At 36.3% G+C, this 24,445-nt stretch overlaps 1 protein-coding gene across 2 annotated transcripts; it reads left to right on the top strand.

Moving 5' to 3' along the window:
• Window positions 1–23,673, top strand: TUBGCP5 (tubulin gamma complex associated protein 5). Of its 2 annotated transcripts, XM_036383344.2 has the most exons (24): window positions 1–213; window positions 2,701–2,754; window positions 2,839–2,947; window positions 4,956–5,052; window positions 5,643–5,753; window positions 6,313–6,392; window positions 6,870–7,005; window positions 8,568–8,685; window positions 10,106–10,195; window positions 10,882–10,975; window positions 11,300–11,546; window positions 11,663–11,865; window positions 12,552–12,667; window positions 13,947–14,215; window positions 15,099–15,297; window positions 16,475–16,663; window positions 17,202–17,384; window positions 17,648–17,732; window positions 17,832–17,952; window positions 18,635–18,813; window positions 19,549–19,674; window positions 20,227–20,315; window positions 21,438–21,538; window positions 22,627–23,673. In XM_036383344.2, exons 1-24 carry the CDS (start codon window positions 53–55, stop codon window positions 22,671–22,673), a joined length of 3,204 nt encoding a protein of 1,067 aa, XP_036239237.1. In that variant the 5' UTR covers window positions 1–52; the 3' UTR covers window positions 22,674–23,673. The 2 variants fall into 2 exon arrangements, with proteins under 2 accessions (XP_036239237.1, XP_036239245.1); XM_036383352.2 differs by lacking the exon at window positions 5,643–5,753.
• The last annotated feature ends 772 nt before the right edge of the window (window positions 23,674–24,445 follow it).

The raw sequence follows: 24,445 nt of genomic DNA, 5'->3' as shown, positions 1-24,445 counted from the left end.
GCTCAGTGCGCGCCGCGGGGCCGCCCCGGTGTCCCTGCCCCGCTGCCGGGCCATGGCGGCGCCGCCCGCCTCACCCGGCCCCCGCAGCCGCTTCGAGCAGGAGCAGGACCGCGCCGTCCGCGCCCTGGTGCGCTGCGTGACCAGCCTGCCCGAGGAGGAGCTGGGCGGAGAGCGCTTCCAGGCGGCGCTCAATTTCGCCTGGTCCAACTTCAGGTCAGCGGGAGCATGGAGGGTCCCGGTGCCTGCCGCGGGGTGTGGGACGGGGCCGCGGGCCCGCCCCGAGCCCTGTCTGGGGAAGCGCCGGGCGCCGTGTGCGAGTCTCTGCCGCAGGATGAATGACTGCTGCTCCGTCACTTTTGGATCTTGATCTTTTAGGGGTTTTCTCCTGCTCTGTTAGAAGGTGCCTTTCAGCGTGTTCATTTAGCCGCCCGAACTTTGTTGGAGGGAGATACGTTATGGTTGTGTATAAAGAGCAAGTGAGGAGGACTCTGCCAAACGGAGATAAACCTTCTGGCTGAGAATGCTGTGCTGCTTGTGTGAAAGGTTATCAGTCTACAGAAAAAGAACGTGTTTGGTGTTATTTGGGCTTGCCAGAAACATGGTCTTTATTAATTTGTAATACGTAGTAGCCCTTTAGACTGCCACCCAAAATGCCCTTACTCAAGTTTCACACACAGTTTTCAGTTATCACAGTTACTGTTCCAGTCTGTTCTGTCCGCTTGACTCGATGATCCTTGTGCGTCCTTTTCAGCTCAGTGTTCTGTGAAAGCTGTGAAACTCTTACACGATGAATTTCCAATTGCACTTACAAACGGCTCCCTCTGTGAAATTGTATGCAGCTAGTGGCTAATCCATGTAAAATCAATGCTACATTACGTTTTTGATGCTGATTAAGTGCTTTTTTTGAGGAAGCAGTAGCATTGCATCTGCTAACGCTAACTATTAGTAGGCTCAAATAAAATTATTTTAATATGCAATCTGACCTTCAGTTTTTGTCAGCTACATGCTTATGAAGCTGTGTGCTCTTTTAGATTGGGGAATTGTTGAGCTTTTATTTGGATTTTTTATGTGTCAAGAAAACAGAGGGGGTGATGCAAAGTGAACAAGAAACTTTTGACAGGGAGGGTTGGGAAGAGGAAGGCTTTTTTCATGCCAGAATTGTTGTCCAAGGAATGTGCATGGAACATCAGCCTGAAATTGTCTAGTATTACGTTTGCAAACAGTGAGACCTTAGATTGTAGCAGAAATTCTCCTTAGTTTCAAGTTTGTGAAACCTGTGATTTGTATTGTTAAATTTCTTGATGTTTCTGTGCTGTGCTTCTTGGATCCACCTATTTATTTCCATGAGCGCTCAAGTCGTCTTCTATTCATGTTGTTCCCAACTTGCCTAAAAAAAAAGATCCTTTTTTTTTGCATGTATGTTAGTCATTAATTAAAGCTTTGGGTAACAGACTAAATAATTTTCACTAAAAATTTCCCTGCAGCTTAATTTTTTTTTCAGGACAGATTCTTGGTTTGATTTTTTATTGTCTTTTCAGTGTGATATTCTAAATCTTCCAGTTCTTACACTTACCACCATTTTGAATTGATGATTTCCTATGTAAGCTAATGTGCTGTAATAAATTAGATATTTTCTTAAAGCTAAATGCCATCTACTTAGAGCTATATTTTATTGTGCTCTTATGCCAAATCCCTATACACAGTTGAAATCAGACTAACATATCTGTAGTTAACAAAGTCTTTTTTCTTTTCTATAGCATGTGCCTATCTTCATCCTGCAGTGCTTCTTACTAAAAATCCTTGTTAACTGCCTTACAGTTTCACGTTCTATTCTAGTTTATTACCTCATTTGGCATTGAGGTGATTTCATACTGTCTTTTGAATTTCAATCTATTTAGCTTAACTGTTGCTCATGATTGGGATTCAGCAGTTTTCATTTCTGTCTGTGGTCCTGAGAATTTTATCACTTTCTATCACCTGTTGCTGGAAACATTGGTTTGGTTTTGAGGGCATATAGAGTGTCTTGACCTTGTGCTCAGTGTTGTCACATCTTATTCCCTGTTTTTTAGTTCTCTGTATCTAAACAACCTATTCATAGGCTAATTTAGTCTCCAAAATCCATTTTACTTTTCATAAGTTCTTGTTTTGTCCCTATACGTATATATACCTTGTTGGTATATCTGTCTTTATTTTTGATCATACCAGAGCTTATTTTTGATCAAGCTCTCTTTTCACTTAGACACTCTCCTTATCCTTTGTAAAAAGGAGCTTCTTTTGGGTTTAGAGGCCTTCCCATGTGTGTGTTTGTTTTGCCTATGCCTGCAATGCAGGTCCCAAATAATTTTGTCCATTTGACATCAATGCCTTTGACAACACAGTTCTTGATCTCCTTGCTCTACTTGACTTAGCAGACAGCATACTTTAATTGCTTAGTTTGCTGGTACAGTAGTAATTTTCCATTCAGCTTAGAGTGCTGGTTAGATGTAACCTGCATTCAATTTTTTCTTCTTTTCAGGCCAATTATATTTAATCTTTCTTGAGCTAAGAGATGTCAAAATTGAATTTTTTTGATGCTTAATGCTGTTACTGAACTAAGTGTGCATTCTTAAACTAATAATGTTGTCTTCATATGTGTAAATCAGCTTTATTTTCTTCTTTAGCTTCCTTTTAAACATATTCTAATACAGATTTCTTACACAGATTTCACCGTTTTCTTGATGTGAACAGTCATAAAGTAGAGAGAACAATAGAAGGGTAAGTTTTATGTCTATATATTAATAATGCATTGGTTATATATATGTTTTTAAAAAAACTTTTTGATACTATTTGTGTTATTAGAATACATGAAAAATTGGTAATTCATTCTGACCTTGGAAAAGCTGCAAGCTGGAAAAGACTAACAGAAAAATTTCTGAACTTGCCCCTCCCAAGTACTGAAGAAACAAAGGTATGTACATTGCAATTTCCTTGTTCTTTTTTTCCATCCCTCTTGCATTTGTACCGACAATGGGAGCTTCAGTTGTAACGTGTTGGAAATTTCAGGTGACTTAGTGTGGAATCCTCAGGATAATATAGGTAGCAGCAACCACCATCTAAACCCCCACGTTGCTACAACTTAGTAGTGGGCTTTGGAGTTGCTGTTCAGGTCATGGATTTCTAGAAATTAAAAAAATTGTCTTCAGCACATAGAGTTTCATGATTTAAAGTGCATGATCTCATTGCAGAGCAGGTGTTTTAGGGTCAGCATTGTACAAATGCTGCAGCTGGAGTCTAGGTGAATCTGGATTCCTGTCTGTACTAAAACAACAATGAACTGAGCATTTCTTATTCTTTGCCAATTTTTTTTACCTTAAGTAATCCATCTGGGTGTTTTGGTTTTGGGGTTTTCAGTTGGAGTGCTCCTGTTCTGTAGCTTCCATATTGAGACTGGGTGTGTTTCACCATTGATGCACTTTGTATCAAATCAGTTTAGGATATGGAGTGGATGAATATGGCAAAAGTTGTCTCAGTTTTCTCTCCAGTGTGGCAGTGTAATAATGAACTGGATCTTAGAAAGTTTCTCCTGTTGGGAGATTTAAGCTTCTGATTTAAGAGGCGGTGCTCCATATAATGTTGTTCTTTAATAGAATCATGTGTTCTGAGCTGCAGTCTGATTATAATTCTCTTTGAACTGACATTTATCTTTCTTTGGATGTTCTAGGTTCCTTTTAATTTATGGGGAAAACCCAGGAGCCCTTAATAGCTTACACATATTCAGTTACTATAGTGTAGTCTCTAGATTTTGGAAAATGTACCTTTAGTATTGCTTGTTTTGAGATATGAATGAAATTAAAACCAACCAAACCAAACACCCAAGCAAGCACTTCATACTTGAATGTTCCAAGTATCCTAAGATTTTTTTATTTCCTTTTCTTCTTAAAAATGCAACTGGGGTGTGGCTGGACATAGATTAATCTTGTTTTTGGGAATTTAAATGGCATTTAGTTTTTAGCAGTGACACATAACTGGGAAGATTAAGTATTTATTGGTTTCTATGGCTGGTAAGTGGAACACCAGCTCACACATGTGGTTCTGTCAATGACCTACTGGTTTTCTTTGACAAAATCAGTAATGTTTGATAGGAACATGTTATAATCTTTGTATAGTAGGTGAGTATCATGCTGCTTTATCACGAATTTGAATATTTTTTTCTAAAATGCAACTGGAACTCATTCCAAATCACCTTTGTGTGTTTATGAATGTGTGAAAGATTTAGACAGCAGAATGTCTAGATGTGAAATGGCTGAAGATCTTTCTAAATTTACAATGAGGCCAAAGAAAAATCTCTTTATAGTAAGAAATGGTTGTACATTGGTAAACAGATTTTAGGGAACGGACAATAATACAAATCTCTGGACCATACCAGTGTTGGCAGAGTATTCTAACCTGATGGAAGACCTCTGTTTCACAACTACAATATTGGAGTTAAAGATTCATCCTTATTGATTTGTGTAGATTTTCAGATCTGAGAAGATAATGTGAAAATGATATTAAAATGTAGTGATTTTAGCCTCTGTTTGAAATAATTTGCCATGTGAAAAAGGAAGCTAAGACTTGGTTTCCTACAGGCCCATTACTTGTGTCCTTCCAGTTCATCCATGTTTATGTGGCTGTCCATTATCCCTTGTCCTGAGGTGACTTCTTTCACCTTTTCCATATTCTCTGATTATTGGCTCAGTAAGAGGCAGTGTATGCTGTGGCTGCTTTTGAAGGATCTGTATACTGATTGGCTAATTAATAGGCAGAAGAAAATGGGTAACATTCAATGACATGTTGCAGATGTTATTTTTGTAATTCAGGACTGGGGAATGGGAACTAATGGGGAGCATTCCTGCATAGGAATAGGCTGACTTTGTTACTAAGCAAAATCTTTTAGACCGCTCACAGACTTGCTTTTTTTCTAATGTGTTTTAAAGACGGATACACACTATTCCATACTGTCTCTTCTGTTGTGTTTGTCTGATTCACCATCCAACACCACCTATGTGGAAAAACCAAGAGTCAAAGAAGTGGGTAAGTTTGCAAGATGTTTATATGGCTAATGAAAGATACAATCTGCAATGCAATCTGACAAGAAGAACATTTTTCCTTTCCATTTTATAATCTCCTTCACTTCACATTGCTTTATTGGTTGTCTTTATAATTTATACATTTTAAATAGCTTGCAAGTCTTTCCTACCCCTGTTTATGTTGCATCACTTAAGTTTTTCCAGCCACTGAAGTACCTTGGGAACTCTCTTTGACTTTTACAACTATCACAAACAAACCTTCTCCACCCGTTCAGCAGTGCTTACATGCTCAAAGACAGACAGTGGATTTCTATCCTGAGTCTCTGTCTTGCACCTCAATATTATATCTCTTGAAAAAGTTTTGGTGATGTAAATTCCTAAGTTTCCTACATAATCAAGGAAAGGGAGATACATTTGAAGGTTTCCAGAGGGAGATCCCAGCTGCCTGCTTTCGAAAATAGGACTTTTTCACTCAGTGCCTGAGAATGAGGCTTGTGCTTGAGTGGATACCATCCCCCATTTGTTTACAGTGTTGTATGATAGACTGAAAGAAGAATATTTCAGACTAACCTAAAGAAAATCTTGCATCTTAAGATTCCTTTTTGAATGATCTCTGCACATTCCCTCGGCGGTGTTTTGAATGCACTTTCAGCCCATTCCAGGAATGTGAATATGAAGAAGTTATCTCAAACAACACTAATTACAGTTGAGTAAGCTTCATGTTTAAGATATCATATGTTGTAAGTGTGATTGTTACTTTGAAAGTATCACACATCACATCATGGATATGTGGTGTCTTTTTGGAGAGTAAGACAGTTCTTGGTTTATGTTGTTTACAGTCTGGGATCCTTGTGCATATTTAAATTATACATTTAGAATGTTTCCATTGAGCTAAATGGGACTTCCTAGTCACAATAAGTGGTGTGCTGCATTCTTGCATGTTTTTCCAGGATTGAAGTGTAGGGTAGGGTAACATAATATAGTTAAATGTGCTGATGGCACACTGTTGCATATTTTGAGTGTATAAGCAATAAAGCAGAGAATTAGTAAGTGATATACATGGTTGATACGTCGCCATTTGTGTCATGTTCCGTAACCTTGTTAATGGAACAGTGGTGTAACCTTAAGTGACAGGGAATGTCTTTAGGGAATGTCTTTTGTTTTAGCTATAGACTATCAAGATAATTTTAACTTCAGAAGTGTTTCTAGAAGAAAAGAAAGAGTTATGTGGTACTTACTCTTTTTATATTTATATTTCTCTTAGAAAAGGAAGAAGAATTTGATTGGGCAAAGTATTTGATGGAAGGAGAAGAAATTTACTTTGGCCCTGGCGTAGATACACCAGTAAGTAATTTCTTAAGGTAAAACTCCAACTGTATAAACTGGTTTGAAGTGTGTTAGAGACCCGATTGAGTTGTCCTACTTTGTATGCTCTGCATGTTGATTCTTGCAGGATTCCCCATGAAATAAGACAGACCCTAGCAGAATAACAGTAATAAAATACTTTTGTTTTTCACAATGTTTTGACTTAGTCCTGCAATTAAACTGTATGCTTCTGCTGACCCTTGCTTCTACCTAATCAGAGCTTGCTGCAGTTCTGTGATCTTTTCCAGATCTCTCATTATTAATGAGAGACCTCTGATTATTAATGTTGTGTATAACTTAAATCATTCTCTGTTAGACAGTTATGTTAATCCTAGTGTCCTAAATTTACTTTATAGTGTAAAAAAGAATAGTTAATGTTTGGTGGGAATAGGACCTGAATATAGATGTGTCTGCTATGTTGTACTGAAGTGTCCTGGTGTTTGTTGTACTTCATAGGATTTGTCTGGAGAAAGTGAAGAGGAAGAGGACACTCAGCCCTTGAGTAGGGAGGACTCTGGTATTCAAGTAGACAGGACACCTTTAGAAGACCAAGATCCAAATAAGAAGGCAGTACCTAATGCTTCCTGGAAAGGTTAGAATAAGCTGTAATTCTTCTGATATAGATACTAAAATATAGCAAGGCAATACAGTTTTTTTATTATTCTTTAGCAAGGTATTGTGTTACAGATCTATAAGTGTAATATATGATGCATGTTACTGTTCATTACTAATTTTTTTACAGTAAAGAAACAATATGGAAAGTTTGATCTGGTTTCTGTTGGTGCCAATGGAGAAGAATTCTGTTCATTCCTGTGGAAATTTACATGAATATTCCAATATAGAAATGAAAACTTAGAGTTAGTGTAGCATGTAGTTGTATGGATATAATGTAAATTTTTAAGTATCAGAAAGCTGAAACAAAATTTATTTTCCTACAGAAATACTTGGCTCATTTGCAGGTATTAAATGTTTCTTAAAAAAAAAGGTTTATTTAGTTAATACACCAGTGGCTTTCTCTTGAATACCTTCAGGGAGTATTAAATGTAGCTGTATTCTTTTTCATAAAATATTGTGGGGTACAGTTTACTTGGCACATGACAACTACATAGTATATATTATATGAGCAGTAGCTATCTAACTGGGATTAGGCAAAGTCCTGTTGGCAATTTTAGAAAATTGTTCTGTTCACATTTTAGAAAAAAATGTTTTAGGTAATGTACTAAATGTCTAATAGAAAGGAATGTAGTGATAAAGTTGATGACATTTGGCAGTTTATTTTTTAAGTCAGCCTATTTTTGTATATAGCATTTGAGAATTGCCTGAGACAGAAGCATTTTTTGAGAAAAAATTGGAAACCATGTAAATCTTCAAGCTTAAAGAATCATATATCCTAAGCTGGAAGGGACCCTCAAGGACCATCAAAGTCCAGCTCCTAGTCCTGCACAGGATCACCCCCAAGAGTCACACCATGTGCCTAAGAGTGTTGTCCAAACATTTCTTGAACTCTGTCAGGCTGGTGCTGTCACCGCTTCCCTGGGGAGCTGTTCCGGTGTGCAACTGCCCTCTAGGTGAAGAACCTTTTCCTAATATCCAACCTAAGCATCCCCTGACACAGCTTCAGCCATCACCTCAGGGCCTATCACTGGTCACCAGAGAGAAGAGATCAGTGTCTGTTCCTGCACTTTCCCTCTTGAGGAAACTGTGGTCCATGGTGAGGTCTCCCCTCAGTGTCCTCTTCTCCAGGCTGAACAGACCAACTGACCACAGCTGCTCCTCATATGGCTTCCCCTCTAGGGCTTTCACTGTCTTTGGGTAGGCCTCCTTTGGACACACTCTTATAGCTCTCTCTTATATTGTGGCAGCCAAAACAGCTCACAGTGCCCAGGTGAGGCCTTACCAGCACTGAGCAGAGCTTATTTTTTAGGACTTTTACAACATTTGTGAAATGTGGAATTTCTGTGTCAATGAGTTTGTGCACAGTGGTATTAAATTCCCAGTGCAATAAAGTGTAAATGATTGTAAATGGTAATTCATTTGAAAAGATTTGTGATTCTGCAGCTGAATGAATAGGCTTATTAATAACTTTTTCCTGTGTTTTGTAAGCATTTCCTGCACAAATAAAACCACCTTGCTGCCTGTCCTGTGTTTTCACAGTCACTGAGCCTGATGCCCGCAGCTGGCTGGAGCAGCACGTGGTTCCTCAGTACTGGACAGGAAGGGCTCCTCGCTTTTCACATAGTTTGCACTTGCATTCCAACCTGGCTGCAGTCTGGTAAGAACACAATATCACTTACGTGTTCCTTCCTGGCATACAATGCTAAATATTGACTTTTTTAAGCCTCTTTAAGATACTATGGCTATGACAATTCACTTAAGAACAGAATTAAAGGGGTGCAAATTATTAAGATGATCAAATTATCTGCTTTTTCTATTAATAGATTCTTATCCTTTTATTTAGTTTTTATTAAGTTTCTCATGTCAGAGAGGGGGGATATAATTTTTTAAAGACATGAATCTTACTGTTGAATTTTATTTGGCTTGACCCTTATGAAAGTCTCTGAGGACCTAATATAGGTGGGTTGTAAGTAGTCCTGGAAGTGAGGAGTCCCCTAATGTTTAAATTTTTAAAACGTTTTTCGTGCCTCCCTTACAAAGTTAAACAAAAATTTTGTGTGGGGAAGGAACTTAAAATAGTATTTTGGCATAATCTGCCATGGTCTTGGAAAGAAAATGAGAATTAAAAATAAAGGGGAGTCTAATTCTTTCCTGTTCCAAATTTTGATGTGTCAGTAATGAAGGTCATTAGCTTTGCCCTTGGTTTTCTTAATTTAATGAATTTTTTAATGAAGGAGTTATTTTAGTATAAGGTGGTTGTCTAGCCAGCTATGAACCACAATTTGCAATGAATATTAGAAAATGGGTAACATCAATAAAGCAACACTGCTTCTGCTGCAGTCTTGTTAGGAGATGTATGTTTTACATATATGTATGGTATATAACTAGTATTACTTAATTTGAACTTTGTGATTTTGAATGTGATTGCATAACTTTTTCCACTGATGATACCGATGAGTAAAAATACTGAAAATGTAAATAATCATTCTAAATTATAATATACTTCACTAAAATATGAAAAGGTGCTGAGGAAGGTTTACAAAGAATTGCATAAGACAGGATCATAAGAGAAAATTCTTCAGTGGCTATGAAAGTTTCCACTTCTTAAGTAAACTTGCGGGTTAAAGGGAGAATTTTCTTTTATGGGTTAGAGAAATTGGTATTTTTATTTTAGCTTAGTATTTTTTCTAGAAAGTAATGATAAGATTTCACAGCGCTGAATGAGAAATAACTGAATAGAAATAACTGAATAATTTAAAAAAAATCCCCAAACCTACAACCTCCCTCCCTCTCCTGCCTCTAAAATAGTGGAAATGCAATACTTCAGGCATTTGCTACTTAATTTCTTATCTATGTAAGATGAGATAATATTTGGTTATTTCCCACAGTATCTTGCTTAGCAATATGAAAATAAACTGTGCTTTTTTGATATACTTAAAATGTCCCTATGCACATTGAATCTGCTCAGATGTGAGGAGAAGAAAACTAAACCTAAAGATTATTGCTTCATTCTTACTTTCAGGTGATTCAGCTGTTATTTCAGCCATTAAGTTGTTTTTACTTCCTTTTTTTCTAAGGGACCACCATTTGTACACCAGTGATCCTTTGTACGTGCCAGAAGAGAGGACACTGGTCACAGAAACTCAGGTTATACGAGAAACTCTTTGGTAAGTGCAGCATCACAAAGCTTGCATTTTAACTTTTAGTGTTTCTCTCAAGGAGATGAGAGGGCTATCTTTGAAGATGTCTGAAGAGGGAATTATTACTGAGCTTTTAATTTACACTGTTTCTGACAGTAAAGATGCTGCATGTGTTGTTTACCATTTGAGGCACTCGAACAGGTTGTCCAGAGAAGTTGGTGGATTCCCCATCCCTGTCAGGTTGGGTGCAGCTCTGAGCAACCTGGTCTGGTGAGAGGGGGTCACTTCATGGCCTAAAGACTGGAACTAGATGATCTTTAAGGTCCTTTCCATTCTGTGATTCATGAAGAAGCTTGCTACTTTTTTTTGGCATTGATTATTAAAAGTCTAGTTGTTAAAAAGAACCTATTTGTTCTTATCTTGTCCCTATAGATTTATAAAACAGTGTCCAGTTTTAGAAAGCAGGCTGAGTCATCCTATATCTGGAAATCATCTCAACTGGAAAGAAACTTTAGGAAATAATTACTTCATGCCAGTGTTTAATTGTTTTTGTTCTGGCAACAACTTACAGTACCAATAGCATCATACTTGATCTGAGGTCTCCTGTTACTCAAAGAAAATAAACTTTTAAGCAAGGGAGAGCTAGTTCTTTTATTAATTACATATAAGTCCATTAAGGGAGAAAATTACTACTCTTTTTGTTTCTTTTCAAGGCTACTTTCAGGAGTGAAAAAGCTTTTTATATTTCAGCTGAACGATGGAAAAGTGACTGTGCGGAATGATATTATTGTAACTCATTTAACCCATGTAAGTTGTTTTTGAATCTCAGAGGAATATGTCATTAGAAAGTTGTAATTTGTGGGAATAGGAAATTAAAGTGCTTGTGGAAATTTCTACAATTTTTCTGCATATTTCTACAGTTCTGTTTCATCTAAATTGGAGCATCTGGCTTAATAAAACTGAATGGGCTTTTCCTATATCTGAGAATGTGATGAAGCAATAGCAATTACAGAATTTTATAATATTTTAATTCATAAAAATAATATTGTAATTCAATTTATGAAATACAGTTTTTGTTAGATGATTCTAAAAGGTTTTTTTTTTTTTTGGTTTTTTTTTTTTTTTTTTTAGAATTGCCTGAGATCTGTATTGGAGCAGATAGCAGCATATGGTCAAGTTGTATTTAGACTACAGAAGTTTATTGATGAAGTGATGGGACACAGCCCAGAAAGCATAATGCATGGAACAGTTTCCACTCCAAAGAAGACTACTGAAGCCCCATTCAGAACCTACCAAGCTTTTATGTGGGCTTTGTATAAATATTTTATTAGCTTTAAAGAAGAACTTACTGAAATTGAAAAATGTATAATCAACAAAGGTACAGTGCAAGGGAAGTTTTACATGAGGGAGATACACAAATAATTAATACTGACAAAATTTGCGTTTTTGTTGGATGTTATTTTATGCATCTTGGGTTTTTTCTTTCATTTCCAGATAAAACAGTCACACTTTCTATAGTAATAGATAAGTTGTCTCCCAGACTGGCCCAGCTGAAGGTGCTTCACAAGGTGTTCAGCACAGGAGTAGCAGAAGTGCCACCTGACACTAGAAATGTTGTACGAGCATCTCATCTGCTTAATACCCTCTACAAAGCTATTCTGGAATATGACAGTGTTGGAGAGGCATCTGAGCAAACGGTAGGGGAAAAAGAATTCCTTCCTTAATAGAACAACACACTAGAAATAACTAAATTAGTTACTAGATTTAGTAACTAATGCATTATTGTTTTTTAACACGAGTTCACTCAACCTGGACGAAAATGGATTTATGAGAGTGTTTTCTCTCCACAAGAGCAGTGTTTTCTGAGGACCGAGGGGAAGGACTCTGGAAAATCAGGGGCCAGGAAGCTGTTTTGAAAGAGGGAACTTTGGAATAGCTTTCCCTCCTATTTCTACAGCTGCATGATTCAGTTGATGCTGAAATGTGGGGGTTTGGATTTTTACAGTAACTTGATTATACTATTGAAGATATGGTTGATAATCAACCTTAATCATTGTAGCCTTTTGTTTTCCTGATTTTGATGTTATGAAAACGCAGAGTGTTTTATGACTATCCCTTGCTGCTTCAGAGATGTTAGGGTGAAAAGATACTGTTTGGATTTGTGATTACAAGAGTAACAAGGGGAACCGTAAATAATACAGGCTTCCATTAAAAAAAAAAGCTGCAATTTTTATTTTAATGTTTTATCTTTAAAATCCTTTAGTGTGGTTGTGTATATGTTACAAACTGATTACACAATTAAGAGATTAGGCTTCACCATATTGCTTTCAATGTTTGGTATAAAAACACTCAGCCAGTTTTTTCTTTTTTCCTTTGAATTCAGGTATCCCTTTTGTTCTCTCTCTGGGTTGAAACTGTGAGGCCATACTTACAGACAGTGGATGAGTGGATAGTCCATGGTAATTTGTTTGATCCTGCAAAGGAATTTATTATTCAGAGGTAGGGATGCTTGATACTAGACACACATAATGCTATGCAAGTAAACCTGCTGTAGAACCTAGGGCAAAGGGTAACAGTAAAAGCAGGTTTTCACATTTGTAATTTTGCTTAATAACTTCTTAATCATACTTAATCATAACTTGTCTCAAACTTCCCATTAGGGAAATTACATAGATATGGATCTCTATCACATATTGTTGTAGAGTAGAAATCCATTATTTTGTGTTTTTTCCATCTATAGTAAATAATGAGCAGGCTGACTTGGGGTGTACTGACTTTTTTTAAAAGCAATTAACCATTTTTCAAACCCAAGACATTTGCAAAAATTACAAAATTTGCTTTTAAATTCTTCTATTAATCTTAAGTTGTTATGAATCAAATGCTATTTGTAATTAAAATACTCATTGCTTCTGACTTGTGGTAAAGTTAATATGGTGTCTTAAATTACATGTGCATACCCTAAACATTACTTGAGCTATTAATTTTTGTTCTGTTGCTATGCTACATTTTGTTGGTCCCTTTTTTTGACAGCTTGGAGGGGAAAGTGAATATAGAAATTAAAGTTCTGGCTTGTAATTACAAATCCATTTTTTCCTATCTGCCAAACTTAATTGAACCAGTGTCTGTTAACACATGTTGAGGTGAGCATTAAGACAACAGCTCTAGCAGTACTATTGTAATTATTCCTTAGTACCAGAGATCCTTATCATCCTTATTATGTCCTCTTTTTGTGGTTCTCTAGTTACGTTTTCAGTGCTACCAACAGGGCTGATCTCAACTTATATTTATGCTTCATTTGAATTGTCTAATTCAGGTTTGTCCATCTGACTTCAAAGACCAAACTGAGTATCTGATGTAAACAACAAAAAAATCCAAAGTGAACTAAAAATTGAGTTTCACCTACTCTAGAATTTTCAGCTTTCCTAGTAGTAGTTATTTCAGTTTGAGGTTTTAAATACTCACTCATCATTTTGACGCTAAGAATGTATGCTTCTTTGAATAGTTAACATCCTGGACAAATTTAATTATAATTGCTCTATTTGACTTGCTCTTGGGGTTTATTTGTTTGTACAGTTGTTTTATCTCCCGTGAGCTCGTTGTTTATCCTTTTCCTAGACAGTTTGCAAATAGGGATGAGCTAATTTTACACAGTTTTGAAAATACTTTGTGGCTGTCCTAAGAGAAAGGCAAAGTAGAGAACAGAGAGGATACATATCCTCTAGTAACAAAGTTTTCTTTTGGAAAGGAAAATACTCAAGAGCTTTTTATTTCTTTGCAGAAACAAAAACGTTCCAGTTAATCACAGAGATTTTTGGTATGCTACCTACACGTTATATAGTGTGTCAGAAAAGACAGAGAATGAAGAAAAGATGAGTGATAATGCCAGTGCCAGTTCTGGCAGTGATCAGGCCCCTTCAAGCAGACAGCACACAATGGTTTCTTTTCTAAAACCTGTGCTAAAGCAAATTATTATGGCTGGAAAATCCATGCAGCTATTGAAGAACCTTCAGTGCAAAGACGGTTCTCCACAGCAGGCTGCATCAAGAGGTGAGATGTGAGTTTGTACACCATTGTGCCTTAGGCTGTCTAACAGTATGGGTGTATTTTTGGTAATGGGCTTCCCCTGGCTTTAGAATAATATAATACTCTGTGGAATGCCAGTATTGTGGTTGGTAACTTCAGGTCTGATGGAAAACACTTCCAATCCAAACGAGTGAAAAGAGCAAAGGGAATAAAGTTGAGAGTTCCACGTTCTTTTTATTGCCTTAAATTTTTCACAAACTTCTTTTCATGTGCTTAGAAAACTATTTTTTTGTTATGAGACAAAATCAGCTTGTATGTTATAATAGTAAAATTGGTAGTTTTTAATAAATAATTGTTTTCCATTACTCAGTGGTTGAGTAATCTAAGATAGCATGTGGAATTTACTTTTAAAGCTTACTCATAAGTAGATGAAAGATGTTTGGATATCTAGGATATTCATCTTGAGTGATTGTAAAACATAATACAACATTATAGCTAATGTTGGGTTTGGGGGGTTTTTTGCCTTTTTTTTTAAGGAAACAAAATAATTTTTTTCATTTTGCTGCTTCTTCATGTTTAAAAATAGAGGTAGTTATTTTGGAGACTCACTTCAGTACATACTGAAAGATTGTCAGGTGCTTAAAGTTAATTGCCTTTGCACCTGAAGTAGAAAGTTGTTTAACAATCTCAAAAATATTTGATATTTCAGATACCCATTCTGCCGTGCATTTGACCATATGCCTGATGTTAGGCATTGAGCTAGTCTTATATATTTAAACATTTATTTGAAGGTATTTTATCTGAATAGAGATCTAAATGTAGCATTTTAAAAATTAGCTTGTGAATGTTGGACTGTGGAGTTCTTTCAGTTGAGATGATGTTTTGTGCAATGTGTTGCCCAATTCAGATGCTGAAAGGAAGAGTTTATATAGGCTGTTCCTGGAATCTGTGCAGTCTCGCTTACGGCACGGGGAGGAGTCTGTCCCAGACATTATTACAGAGCAGCAGGCCACAAAGCAGAGCCTGATAAAGATGCAGTCCATAGCAGAAAGACACTTGGAACTGGATGATGTCCATGACCCACTGCTGGCTATTAATTTTGCCAGGTAAATGAATGATCTTCCTGCTGTGTTGTTGAAAGCAATATTCAGCCTGGTGACATTTGGTAGATCACATTTTCATTACTGCTGCTACTGAAAACAAGCAAGTTCAAAATAAAGGCAAGCCCCAACAATCAATGACAGAAGCTAAATGGACACTCTGCTTGTGCATTGTTAAAGAAAAACAATTAAAAACAGTCAATAATGTGCTACCTGCAGTTGGTAGCTTAGAAAATTGGGGTAGTCTTTATCATAGCAGGCTTTTAGCAAATAAGTGGTTTAATAGTGAATGCCATTGTTAAATCTGAACTTTTCAATGAGTTTCCTTGGTTTTTGTACACAATGTCTTTGATTTGCACCAAGTATATTCTTAGAAGAATGCAGCCTCAGTTTTGCTGTGCTTAAATCATTTAACTGTAAAAGCCTTCCAAAATTCACGTTACTTGCATAAAAATTCTTCATTCTTCATAGTGAGGGAAGTCCTATAGAGAGTATAAATGTTTTGGAAATTAGCAGGACGGATAAACTCTAAAAATCTTATTATGTGATTACAAATAAGAAAATAGCTATTTATGTTTTTACTAAATACTAATGGTGTATTTACATGTTTTAAAACTGACCTTAGAAAAGGAGGAACTTGTTTTAAAGAAATCGTAGCTAGGACTTGGTTTCCCTTGCTTATTGGGACTATTCTAGTGGTCAAAATTGCTACATTAATTTAATATCTAGCTCATTTAGTCTATCCTAGCAATAGCTGCTATGAGGTGGACTTCCTCTTAGAGTAGTTACAACTGGCACCTAGCTTTTTAAAGAATATTTGATGCAATAATTTGATGCTTTCTTTGTAAAAACAATTAAACTTGCCAAATGTGTAACATAGACACTTTCTTCCCATCATACAATATTACAGATAATATGTTTTTCAGGAGTGTGCCTTAAGCAGGTATGTGATTGTAGAATGCTGTCCTCTGTGGTACTCTCATGTCTGGTGATACACAAACAGTATGATGGATTACCTTATAGGCTGGATACATGCTCTGCTTATAATCAGCTTTTATTGCCCTGCACCATATATTTCAGAGCAAAGGACCCAATTTATTAAAATCCTTAAAGGTATGACATTGTTTTATACCTCTTATGAATAATGAGCCTTCTTCCCTAAATATCTTGTTTTATTTTGAAGATTGTATTTGGAACAGAGTGACTTTCATGAGAAGTTTACTGGTGGGGATGTCTGTGTGGATAGATCCTCAGAATCTGTGACCTGCCAGACTTTTGAACTGACACTGAGGTCTTGTCTTTATCCTCACATAGACAAGCAATACTTGGAATGCTGTGGTAATTTGATGCAAACTTTAAAGAAGGATTATAGGTAAGAAAGTAGATTTCTTTTTCCTTAACTTTGTTTTTTTTATTACCAGTGGTATGTCATCACTAAAAGAAGCAATTCTGTGTTGTGTTTCTACTCCAGTTTGATAAACAGCTGTAAAGTCATTAAGGAGAAGAGGTATAATATCTGACACGATAGACTCTTGGGCGAAAACTTGGTCTAGCATGAATCAAGAGCAAAGCTGTCATTTGTCATCAGTGGATGTTTGGTGGGGATATTATTTCCAACAGTATTTCTTAGTAGTGTTGTCATTTTAAATTCATTTCACGGAGAGGGACAGGATTTCCAAACTCTGCTATTTCTGAGAATTACCTAGCCTCTAAGATATCTTCCAGTGAAGTCAGTGGAGCTGTTAAAGCTTACAGGGAAAAATGCCTTGGTTAAACAAAGGATTCACTGTAGATTTTGTTATGTTTGTATTCAATACTGAGTTTTTAAGATTTTTGTTTCTGTAACAGTTGTGTTTTGTATTCAGTTGTATGATGAGACTCAGGAAATGTTATATGTTTCTCCTGTTCAGGCTTGTAGAATATTTGCAGGCAATGAGAAATTTTTTCTTACTTGAAGCTGGAGATACCATGTATGACTTCTATACATCTATTTTTGACAAAATTAGAGAAAAGGAAACTTGGCAGAATGTTGCTTTCTTAAATGTTCATCTACAAGAAGCAGTTGGACAACGATATCCTGAGGACAGTGCAAGGTAAAGTGCAAAATATGCTTTAGTTACCTTTCTTTCTCACTTAGCTGTATTAATGTACTTCACTTGCATAGCACAATACTAATTATTGTGTACTTATAAAAATATGTTTTAATGAAGTTTTGAGCTGTTCTCCTCTTTTCTACTCAAGTCCTCCAGATTAAATCAGACAGTTAATGGTTAGCAGTGAGAAATAGAAGTTAGTGAAACTAGCTACTCATCTAAAGCAGATTCTCACCAATTACATCACCTGTTTCCTTGCATAGGTTGTCAATATCGTTTGAAAGTGTTGATACAGCAAAGAAGAAACTCCCTGTCCACACCTTGGATGGTTTGACATTGAGTTACAAGGTAGAGTTAAAATGGCTGCAGTTCTTACACTTACAGATTTGAAATGTTGTATGAAACTGATTTACATTTTCTATCTTTATTATCCTCTCCTCCTCCTAGGTTCCTTGGCCTGTGGATATAGTTATAAGCTTAGAATGCCAAAAAATTTACAATCAAGTTTTTCTGCTCTTGCTGCAAATAAAGTGGGCCAAGTATAGTCTAGATGTTCTACGGTTTGATGGTAAGATACTTCATCAATGAAAGTTTCTGTGTATTAACATATTCTGTTTTGTGGTCTAAGGATATGATTAGTCTTCTGCTTTCTGCAGTAAGTAGTATAAACTAGTTAGTATTTTGATTCATTCTATAAAATAATAATCTATTTTAGTGTCACAAACTACATGTATTAAGCTGGGCGTGTTTTTCACTTCTTTCCAGCCTCAGGAACGGCTCCATTCATGCATCCCCTTTATCTCTTTGATTCACATCTAGTTAGTTATATTGGAAACTTGCTACTTCATTCTTTGCTGGTGAAAGAAAGTCTGTCTACCACACTCTAATGTTTATGTATAGTCCTTTTTATGAATAATACCTTGTAGACAATTTAAGAAAACAAGATGAAAAAAATACTCTATTTGAGGTTGAAAAACAGTAAACTGTTGGGGGATTATAGAAAGATTTTTTTAGTATTTTGTTCACCAAGTTAATGTTATAATCTTCCTGTCCCGTGTAAAGTGGATATAGACTTCATGTCTTAGAAATATAAATTAGGAAATTGATGGGTTCATCTGTATTTTGAACATCAGCTAAGTAATTATCTTCCTGAAAGGATATGGTTTTTTACTGTTTAAACTTTATGGGTGTGACTTTTTGTTTAAGTCTTTTCCCAAAAAACACAACATTCTTGCTTTTCTTTTTTTAAGAATTAGTCTCTGCTGCAGAAAACTCACAGGTGAAGGAAGGAACTTCATTAGAACAAGGAACACTTGCTGTATTTGGACCACAAAAAGAAAGTATAAAACAACAAATACATCGCATGTTCCTCTTAAGAGTGAAACTTATGCATTTTGTCAACAGCCTGCACAACTACATCATGACTAGGGTTTGTCTTATATCACGATTTCATTTATCTTAGGAGCTTGTAACTGTAGATGAAGTATTCCTTTTCCTTTAAAACCTAAAAAAACCCTCTCAAATAAAAAGCAAAATGTAAATATAATGTCCTTTCCGCACATGTTTCAGTTTCAACTTGGCCATTTTAAATCAGTAATTCTAAAAATGCTGTTGAAGTTCTACATGCATGTGATTGATCTTTGGTTGTTACTGATTCTTTTGCCTGTTTCTCCCAGTTCTAGATGACTTAAGTACAGTAATGTAAGGTGAGGTTTCTGTAAGGCTGTAACTTAAAAGCTATTAGGCTTATAAAAGTGTTACAACAGATATTTTAGTTGGATGGATTCTTCTCAAAAATCTCTAGTACACAGTATATACATGACTTTCTAAATTCAAAGGCAATGCCTGTAGATACATATCTGCTCTATTATTGCCTTTTTTGCTTTTAATAAAACTAGTATATGCTCCAGTTCAGCCTCTCTCAGGATAGTCATTGTGTCCCTGTGTAGTGGCAATATATCTATTTCTGTGAGGAATGTTGCTGTGTAGTTCTGAGAAGAGCTTGAATTTTTGCTATTGATGGTAATTTGGAGGCTAATCCTAAAATTTGAGAGGGAAGAGTAAATGAATCATGCAATTTCAGGCTCTTTAAAAATATATTGGAAGAGAGTCACAATCACTTGTGTACAGCATTGAATTTAATAACTTTGGTCTTCTTTTTAAGATTCTCCACAGTACAGGCTTGGAGTTTCAGCATCAGGTAGAAGAAGCCAAAGACTTAGATCAATTGATAAAGATTCATTACAGATATCTGTCTACAATTCATGATCGCTGCTTACTGAGAGAAAAGGTGAGTGAAAAATTATTATATTTGGTGTACTGAGTTATCAGGACAAAAAAGTAGTTGTGTACTAATTATGCAGTCTGTTTTGCAGCATATATACACTAAGCAATATATAGGTACACTTGAGGAAGTAGCTTTTCACACTGAGATCCAGTTTCCCTTGCTGTTCTCAGCTCAGTTCTATCAAGGAAAAAGGATAAAATTGAATTGTTTATATTGGGGACTACATGACTTGTTTGTTTCTAGAAGATGGGAGTTTTTGGACTAACCAAGGCTTGTTAATGTTAGGAGGATTATACATACTGGTATGTATAGCTTTGTCACCTTTTATCCCACATACTGTCTGTGCAAAGTCCACATCCAAGTAGTCAGCTGGGAAATTAATTGGAGAACAAATACAAACATCTTCACTTTGGAAGAATCACATTGTACTTAGGAGATTGTTTTTACAGGTTAGATTAAATGGCGTGTGAAGCCTTTGTATTGCAGTGTAATAATGAAAATTATTATGCTTAACAATGAATATCTGACTTACTCCTTGTGTTTTAATTATTTTAGGTGAGCTTTGTGAAGGAAGCCATAATGAAAGTGTTAAATTTAGTACTGATGTTTGCAGACCGTTGGCAAGCTGGTTTAGGGGCTTGGAAGTAAGTACACAACTAAAATTCTACATGGTCATAATTTTGCAGCTCTGAGTATGATTTTGTGCCCAGAACTGCACCTCCAGGTGAGGCTGCACCAATGCTGAATACAGTGGGACAGTCACTTCCTTTGTCCATCTGGCTGTGCTGTGTTTGATGCACCCCAGGATGGTTTTGCCCTCCTGGCTGCCTGGGCATCCTCCCTGCTCACTCCTGTTGAGTTCTTGTTGACCAGCACCCTCAGATCACTTTTTACAGCCAGTTCTTTCCCCATTTATACTTCTATTTGTGCAGCCTGCTGCTTGAAGGATGGATCATGCTGGGAAAGTCTCCAAGGCTTTGTCAAACACTCAGAAGTTGATGTATGGTCCTGAAGCCAGCTGGTGTGGACTGGCTTACTTTATATTTTTCAGGACTTATTTTCTTTGGCACAGATGCTACTTAAAACTTAGATCCTACTCTCTTGTGACATTAGGAAGTTGCTATTTTTGGCGTGTTTTTCTCATTCAGAGTGTCAGAAATAATTTGTGAATGCTGTTGATAAAGACTGAAACTCAGGGCGTGTGATAGCATGCTCTTAGCATGGAAAACATGGCAGGAAAAAGTCATAGCTGTTGTCATCTGTATCTTCTTGGGAGAGGGGAAAAAGGAAAAGGACTGACTGTTGTGAGCTATGTCTTCTCCCTTGACTGGTGAGTGCTGGCTGACAGGGTCCAAAGCAGAGTTCAAGAGATTGCTGGATAGTAAAGCAGTGTGGGTGTCCCTGTTTCACTGACTGTGTAGGTCCCCAAGGACCTCCAAAGCAGTAAGGACCAGGAAAGGCTCTCTTGCTTACAAACCTATGTGGGAATGATAGGTGTCAGTAGAATCACACAGCTCCTCCAAGTCACTGCAGAGATTTCTAAAATGATGATGAAATTAATTCCTCTTTGATGGTGCTCAAATGCTCCTGTCAAAATTACCTTTGTTTTTTAGAAGTAGCATATGCAGGCATAACTGAAGTATTGTTAGTTCAAGCCAGAATTCTATGTAAAGAGTAACTTTTGTCATTTACTGTGAAATTTGGTCATATTTTGAAGATAACATAGAGGCTGGTCTGTTAAGCATTCCTCTGTTAAACTTTTTTAGGATGGAATCCATAGAGAAGATGGAATCTGATTTTAAAAACTGTCACATGTTTCTTGTAACTGTTCTCAACAAAGCTGTCTGTCGAGGCTCTTTTCCCCATTGTAAGTACATGAGGCTTTTCACATACCTGAGCTTACACAAGTTTGCTAGGAATGTGTTCATGTTTTAATCTGTTCTAATGTTTGTTGGCACATTTTAAATAATCTCATTTTGTGAATCATGCACAGAGGGACACCAAGACTTCACCTCTTACTAAGTTGAAGTCATTATTTTTTTAGAGTATTTGTGCCAAGCTTTTCCATGACAGCTATCTTCAGTTTATCTGTTTACTTGATGAGGGGAAGGTGTGTAGCCAAGCAAGTGACAAGCAGTTTTCTAAACTAATGAAACTAAGTTCTGGGGGCATAGAAGAGCATTCTTTTTGTTGCTATTGGGAATGACAGCTGTGATATATCTTGAGCAGATAGGATTTTAGCATTATGATGCCTCAGCTGCAACTGCACTGGGCTCTTGGCTCTGCCCATCTGTTATAAGTTATTTCCTTGGCAGTAGAAACAGCAGAGGATGACATATCTGTGCTTCTACTTACAACCTGGTATGAGCTTAAATTGTTCATCAGTGCCAGTTTGAGTTAGGGGGACAACTGCTCAGTGAGGTTGTGGGGCGTCAGGGTTACTGGGATCCAGATGGGTGTTCTCACAGGTTTCTACACCACCTGTGGATGTGCCATGGGGACATGACTTAGTGGTGGACTGGGCAGTCTTAGGTTAATGTTTGGACTTGATTATTTTAAAGGTCTTTCCCAACCTAAAACCTGTGTTTAAAACAGGCAATATTTGCCATCACTGCTATTCACATCTACAAGAGCTTGTCTGCAGAACCATCCTTGAGAATGGCTTGGTGTATATAAACCTCCACAACTTCTTTTTTATGTACAACAGTATTGCAAACAAATGAGCTAATTTCTTACCAGTTGTTACCACGTGAAATAATGGGTAGCTGATGATGAGTGTGGTGAAATATTATCTAAGCTGTCAGAGACTTAAAAAATGTCTTACTCTCCTGAAGTCCTAAAGTATTACAATTTAAACTGGTATCCTCTTAAAGGACAGAATTGAATATTGCAATAAATGTTTTCAGAATGCTGCAAATGCAAATATTAACTACATTTATATGGTTTGTTTCACAGTGGAATCTTTAGCTTTGTCACTGATGGCTGGCATGGAACAAAGTTAACACCCACTTTCACTGAATTAAGGAAGAACTGATAGCAGGATTTATGTTGAAATTTCTGTGTTAAAGAACCGTAAGCATTTTGCACTCCAGTTTAAAATGTATATAGCTAAATGTTGTTGGTGTTTTGGAGCTGTGTAAAATATTTTAAAATGTAAATAATGTACAGGTATTTAAGCGTGTTGGTTGTGGCAGTGTTTGTATAGGCTTCAACATCAAAAAACATGTATAGTGTAAAATGCATTCCATGTAAAAAATCTTACTTGAAAATACATTAAATATTTTTCATGCTGAAAAAATGAATTTTTTTTTTTAATTATGAGTAATTGATGGTTTACTTTTTCCATTAATTTTTCAGCTGTGAATAGGTCACAGGGCAGTGTGGAGTGGTGTGACTCAAATCTTGGTGTTAGAAGGTTGGTTGAGTTAATTTTTGGCCTTTTTTTTCCTTTGCAAAAAAGCTGAGAAGCTTTCATCTTCTTTGCTTAGTTGTTCTTAAGAAATCTTTAGGAAGACTGTTACAAGAAGCTGATGTAAAAAACTACAAGATTAATTTATCAAAATGGATTATAGCAGAACATAAAACATCAGTATTTTTTATGTTAAATGTTCAAATGCTTGCTAATTTTAGTGGTAACTCTGGTCACTTTAAGTAGGATTAAGATGAAAGTGTGTAATGTATTAGTTGTAATGATTGGATTGTTGAGATGTTTCAAATTTGGTCAGATATGACTTGACCTTTATCCTTCTTCTGAGCCTTTTGCAAGCAAACATTTACATCTAATAGCTGATCTCCTGTAAAGCAGTAGATTGTGGTACAGAAGTGTACATTTCTGGACAAGTAAATGTGGAATTTGTTCTGCATGAAATGACTTGCCCTGTCTCCGCCCCTTTAAAGTGTCTCTGGAATTGTGGCATCAGTATACCTGCATTAAAAAAGAAAATCAATCATAGCTATTTACCTAATGATTTTTTTGAATAAATAAAAGGTTTGATAATTACAGTTTCACTGTTGTGTGTGTTTCTGCTGAAATTAAGTCAGTAGCTTAAAGTTTGAGACGTGTTTCTTTAAGGTAAATGTATGTTATTAGTGGGACTATGTGGCTCATTATAAAACTGTTTTTTCAGCTGTAAACTAATAATTATTTTATATGAAAGTGAATGCTTGTGTTTGAACAGGAGATCTCAAGGTTCTTCCAAGTTATAGCTATTAAATGTTTTGAGGAAAAGAAATTTGTTTTTTTTTCAAGTCTACCACTGAGGAAGTTTCTGCTGCCCTGTAACATGTCTTTTGTTTGACTGAGTGGAGGTTTTGCTTTAGAGAACAGTATGTTTGTATTGTCCTTTGCTATCACATGACACACTTTTCCAAGTGGATTTTTTTGTGGTAGCTGGATGCCTATTAACAAAAGTAATTTGTACTTCTAGTTTACCATGACTTGTTCTCATTTAAGATTCCAGATTATTTATTTATTGCTAGCAGAGACAGTGCATTGCTTAGTAACTTTCTTAGTCAGAGTAAAATTGAGTAGCATACTGAGAGTTTTAAAAGTCATGCTTGGAATTTCAGCACTTATGTCTTGTACTCTGTGCTTTTGAACTATCTAATGTGGTTGCTTTATTTCTGCTTCCTATACAGAGATTACCTTCAATGAAATTTCTACTTTTCATAGCCTTACCTTGGATAATATTAGCTAGATGTGGGAGAAAAAAAATCCTTCAATCCTTCATGTGGTTGAAACAATTCCTAGTAAATCCCTTTGCCCATTTTACTT

The sequence above is a fragment of the Molothrus ater genome, chromosome 2 (assembly GCF_012460135.2).
Source record: "Molothrus ater isolate BHLD 08-10-18 breed brown headed cowbird chromosome 2, BPBGC_Mater_1.1, whole genome shotgun sequence".
NCBI lineage: Eukaryota > Metazoa > Chordata > Aves > Passeriformes > Icteridae > Molothrus > Molothrus ater.
Note: the sequence above shows the minus strand (reverse complement) of the source record. Positions and strands in the feature narration are given on the sequence as shown.

Coding starts and splice junctions, on each gene's coding strand:
- TUBGCP5 (XM_036383344.2), top strand. CDS start 53: ATGGCGGCGCCGCCCGCCTCACCCGGCCCCCGCAGCCGCTTCGAGCAG. Junction 14,216..15,098: donor ACAGCAGGCTGCATCAAGAG/GTGAGATGTGAG, acceptor TGCCCAATTCAG/ATGCTGAAAGGAAGAGTTTA. Junction 16,664..17,201: donor ACTTTAAAGAAGGATTATAG/GTAAGAAAGTAG, acceptor TCTCCTGTTCAG/GCTTGTAGAATATTTGCAGG.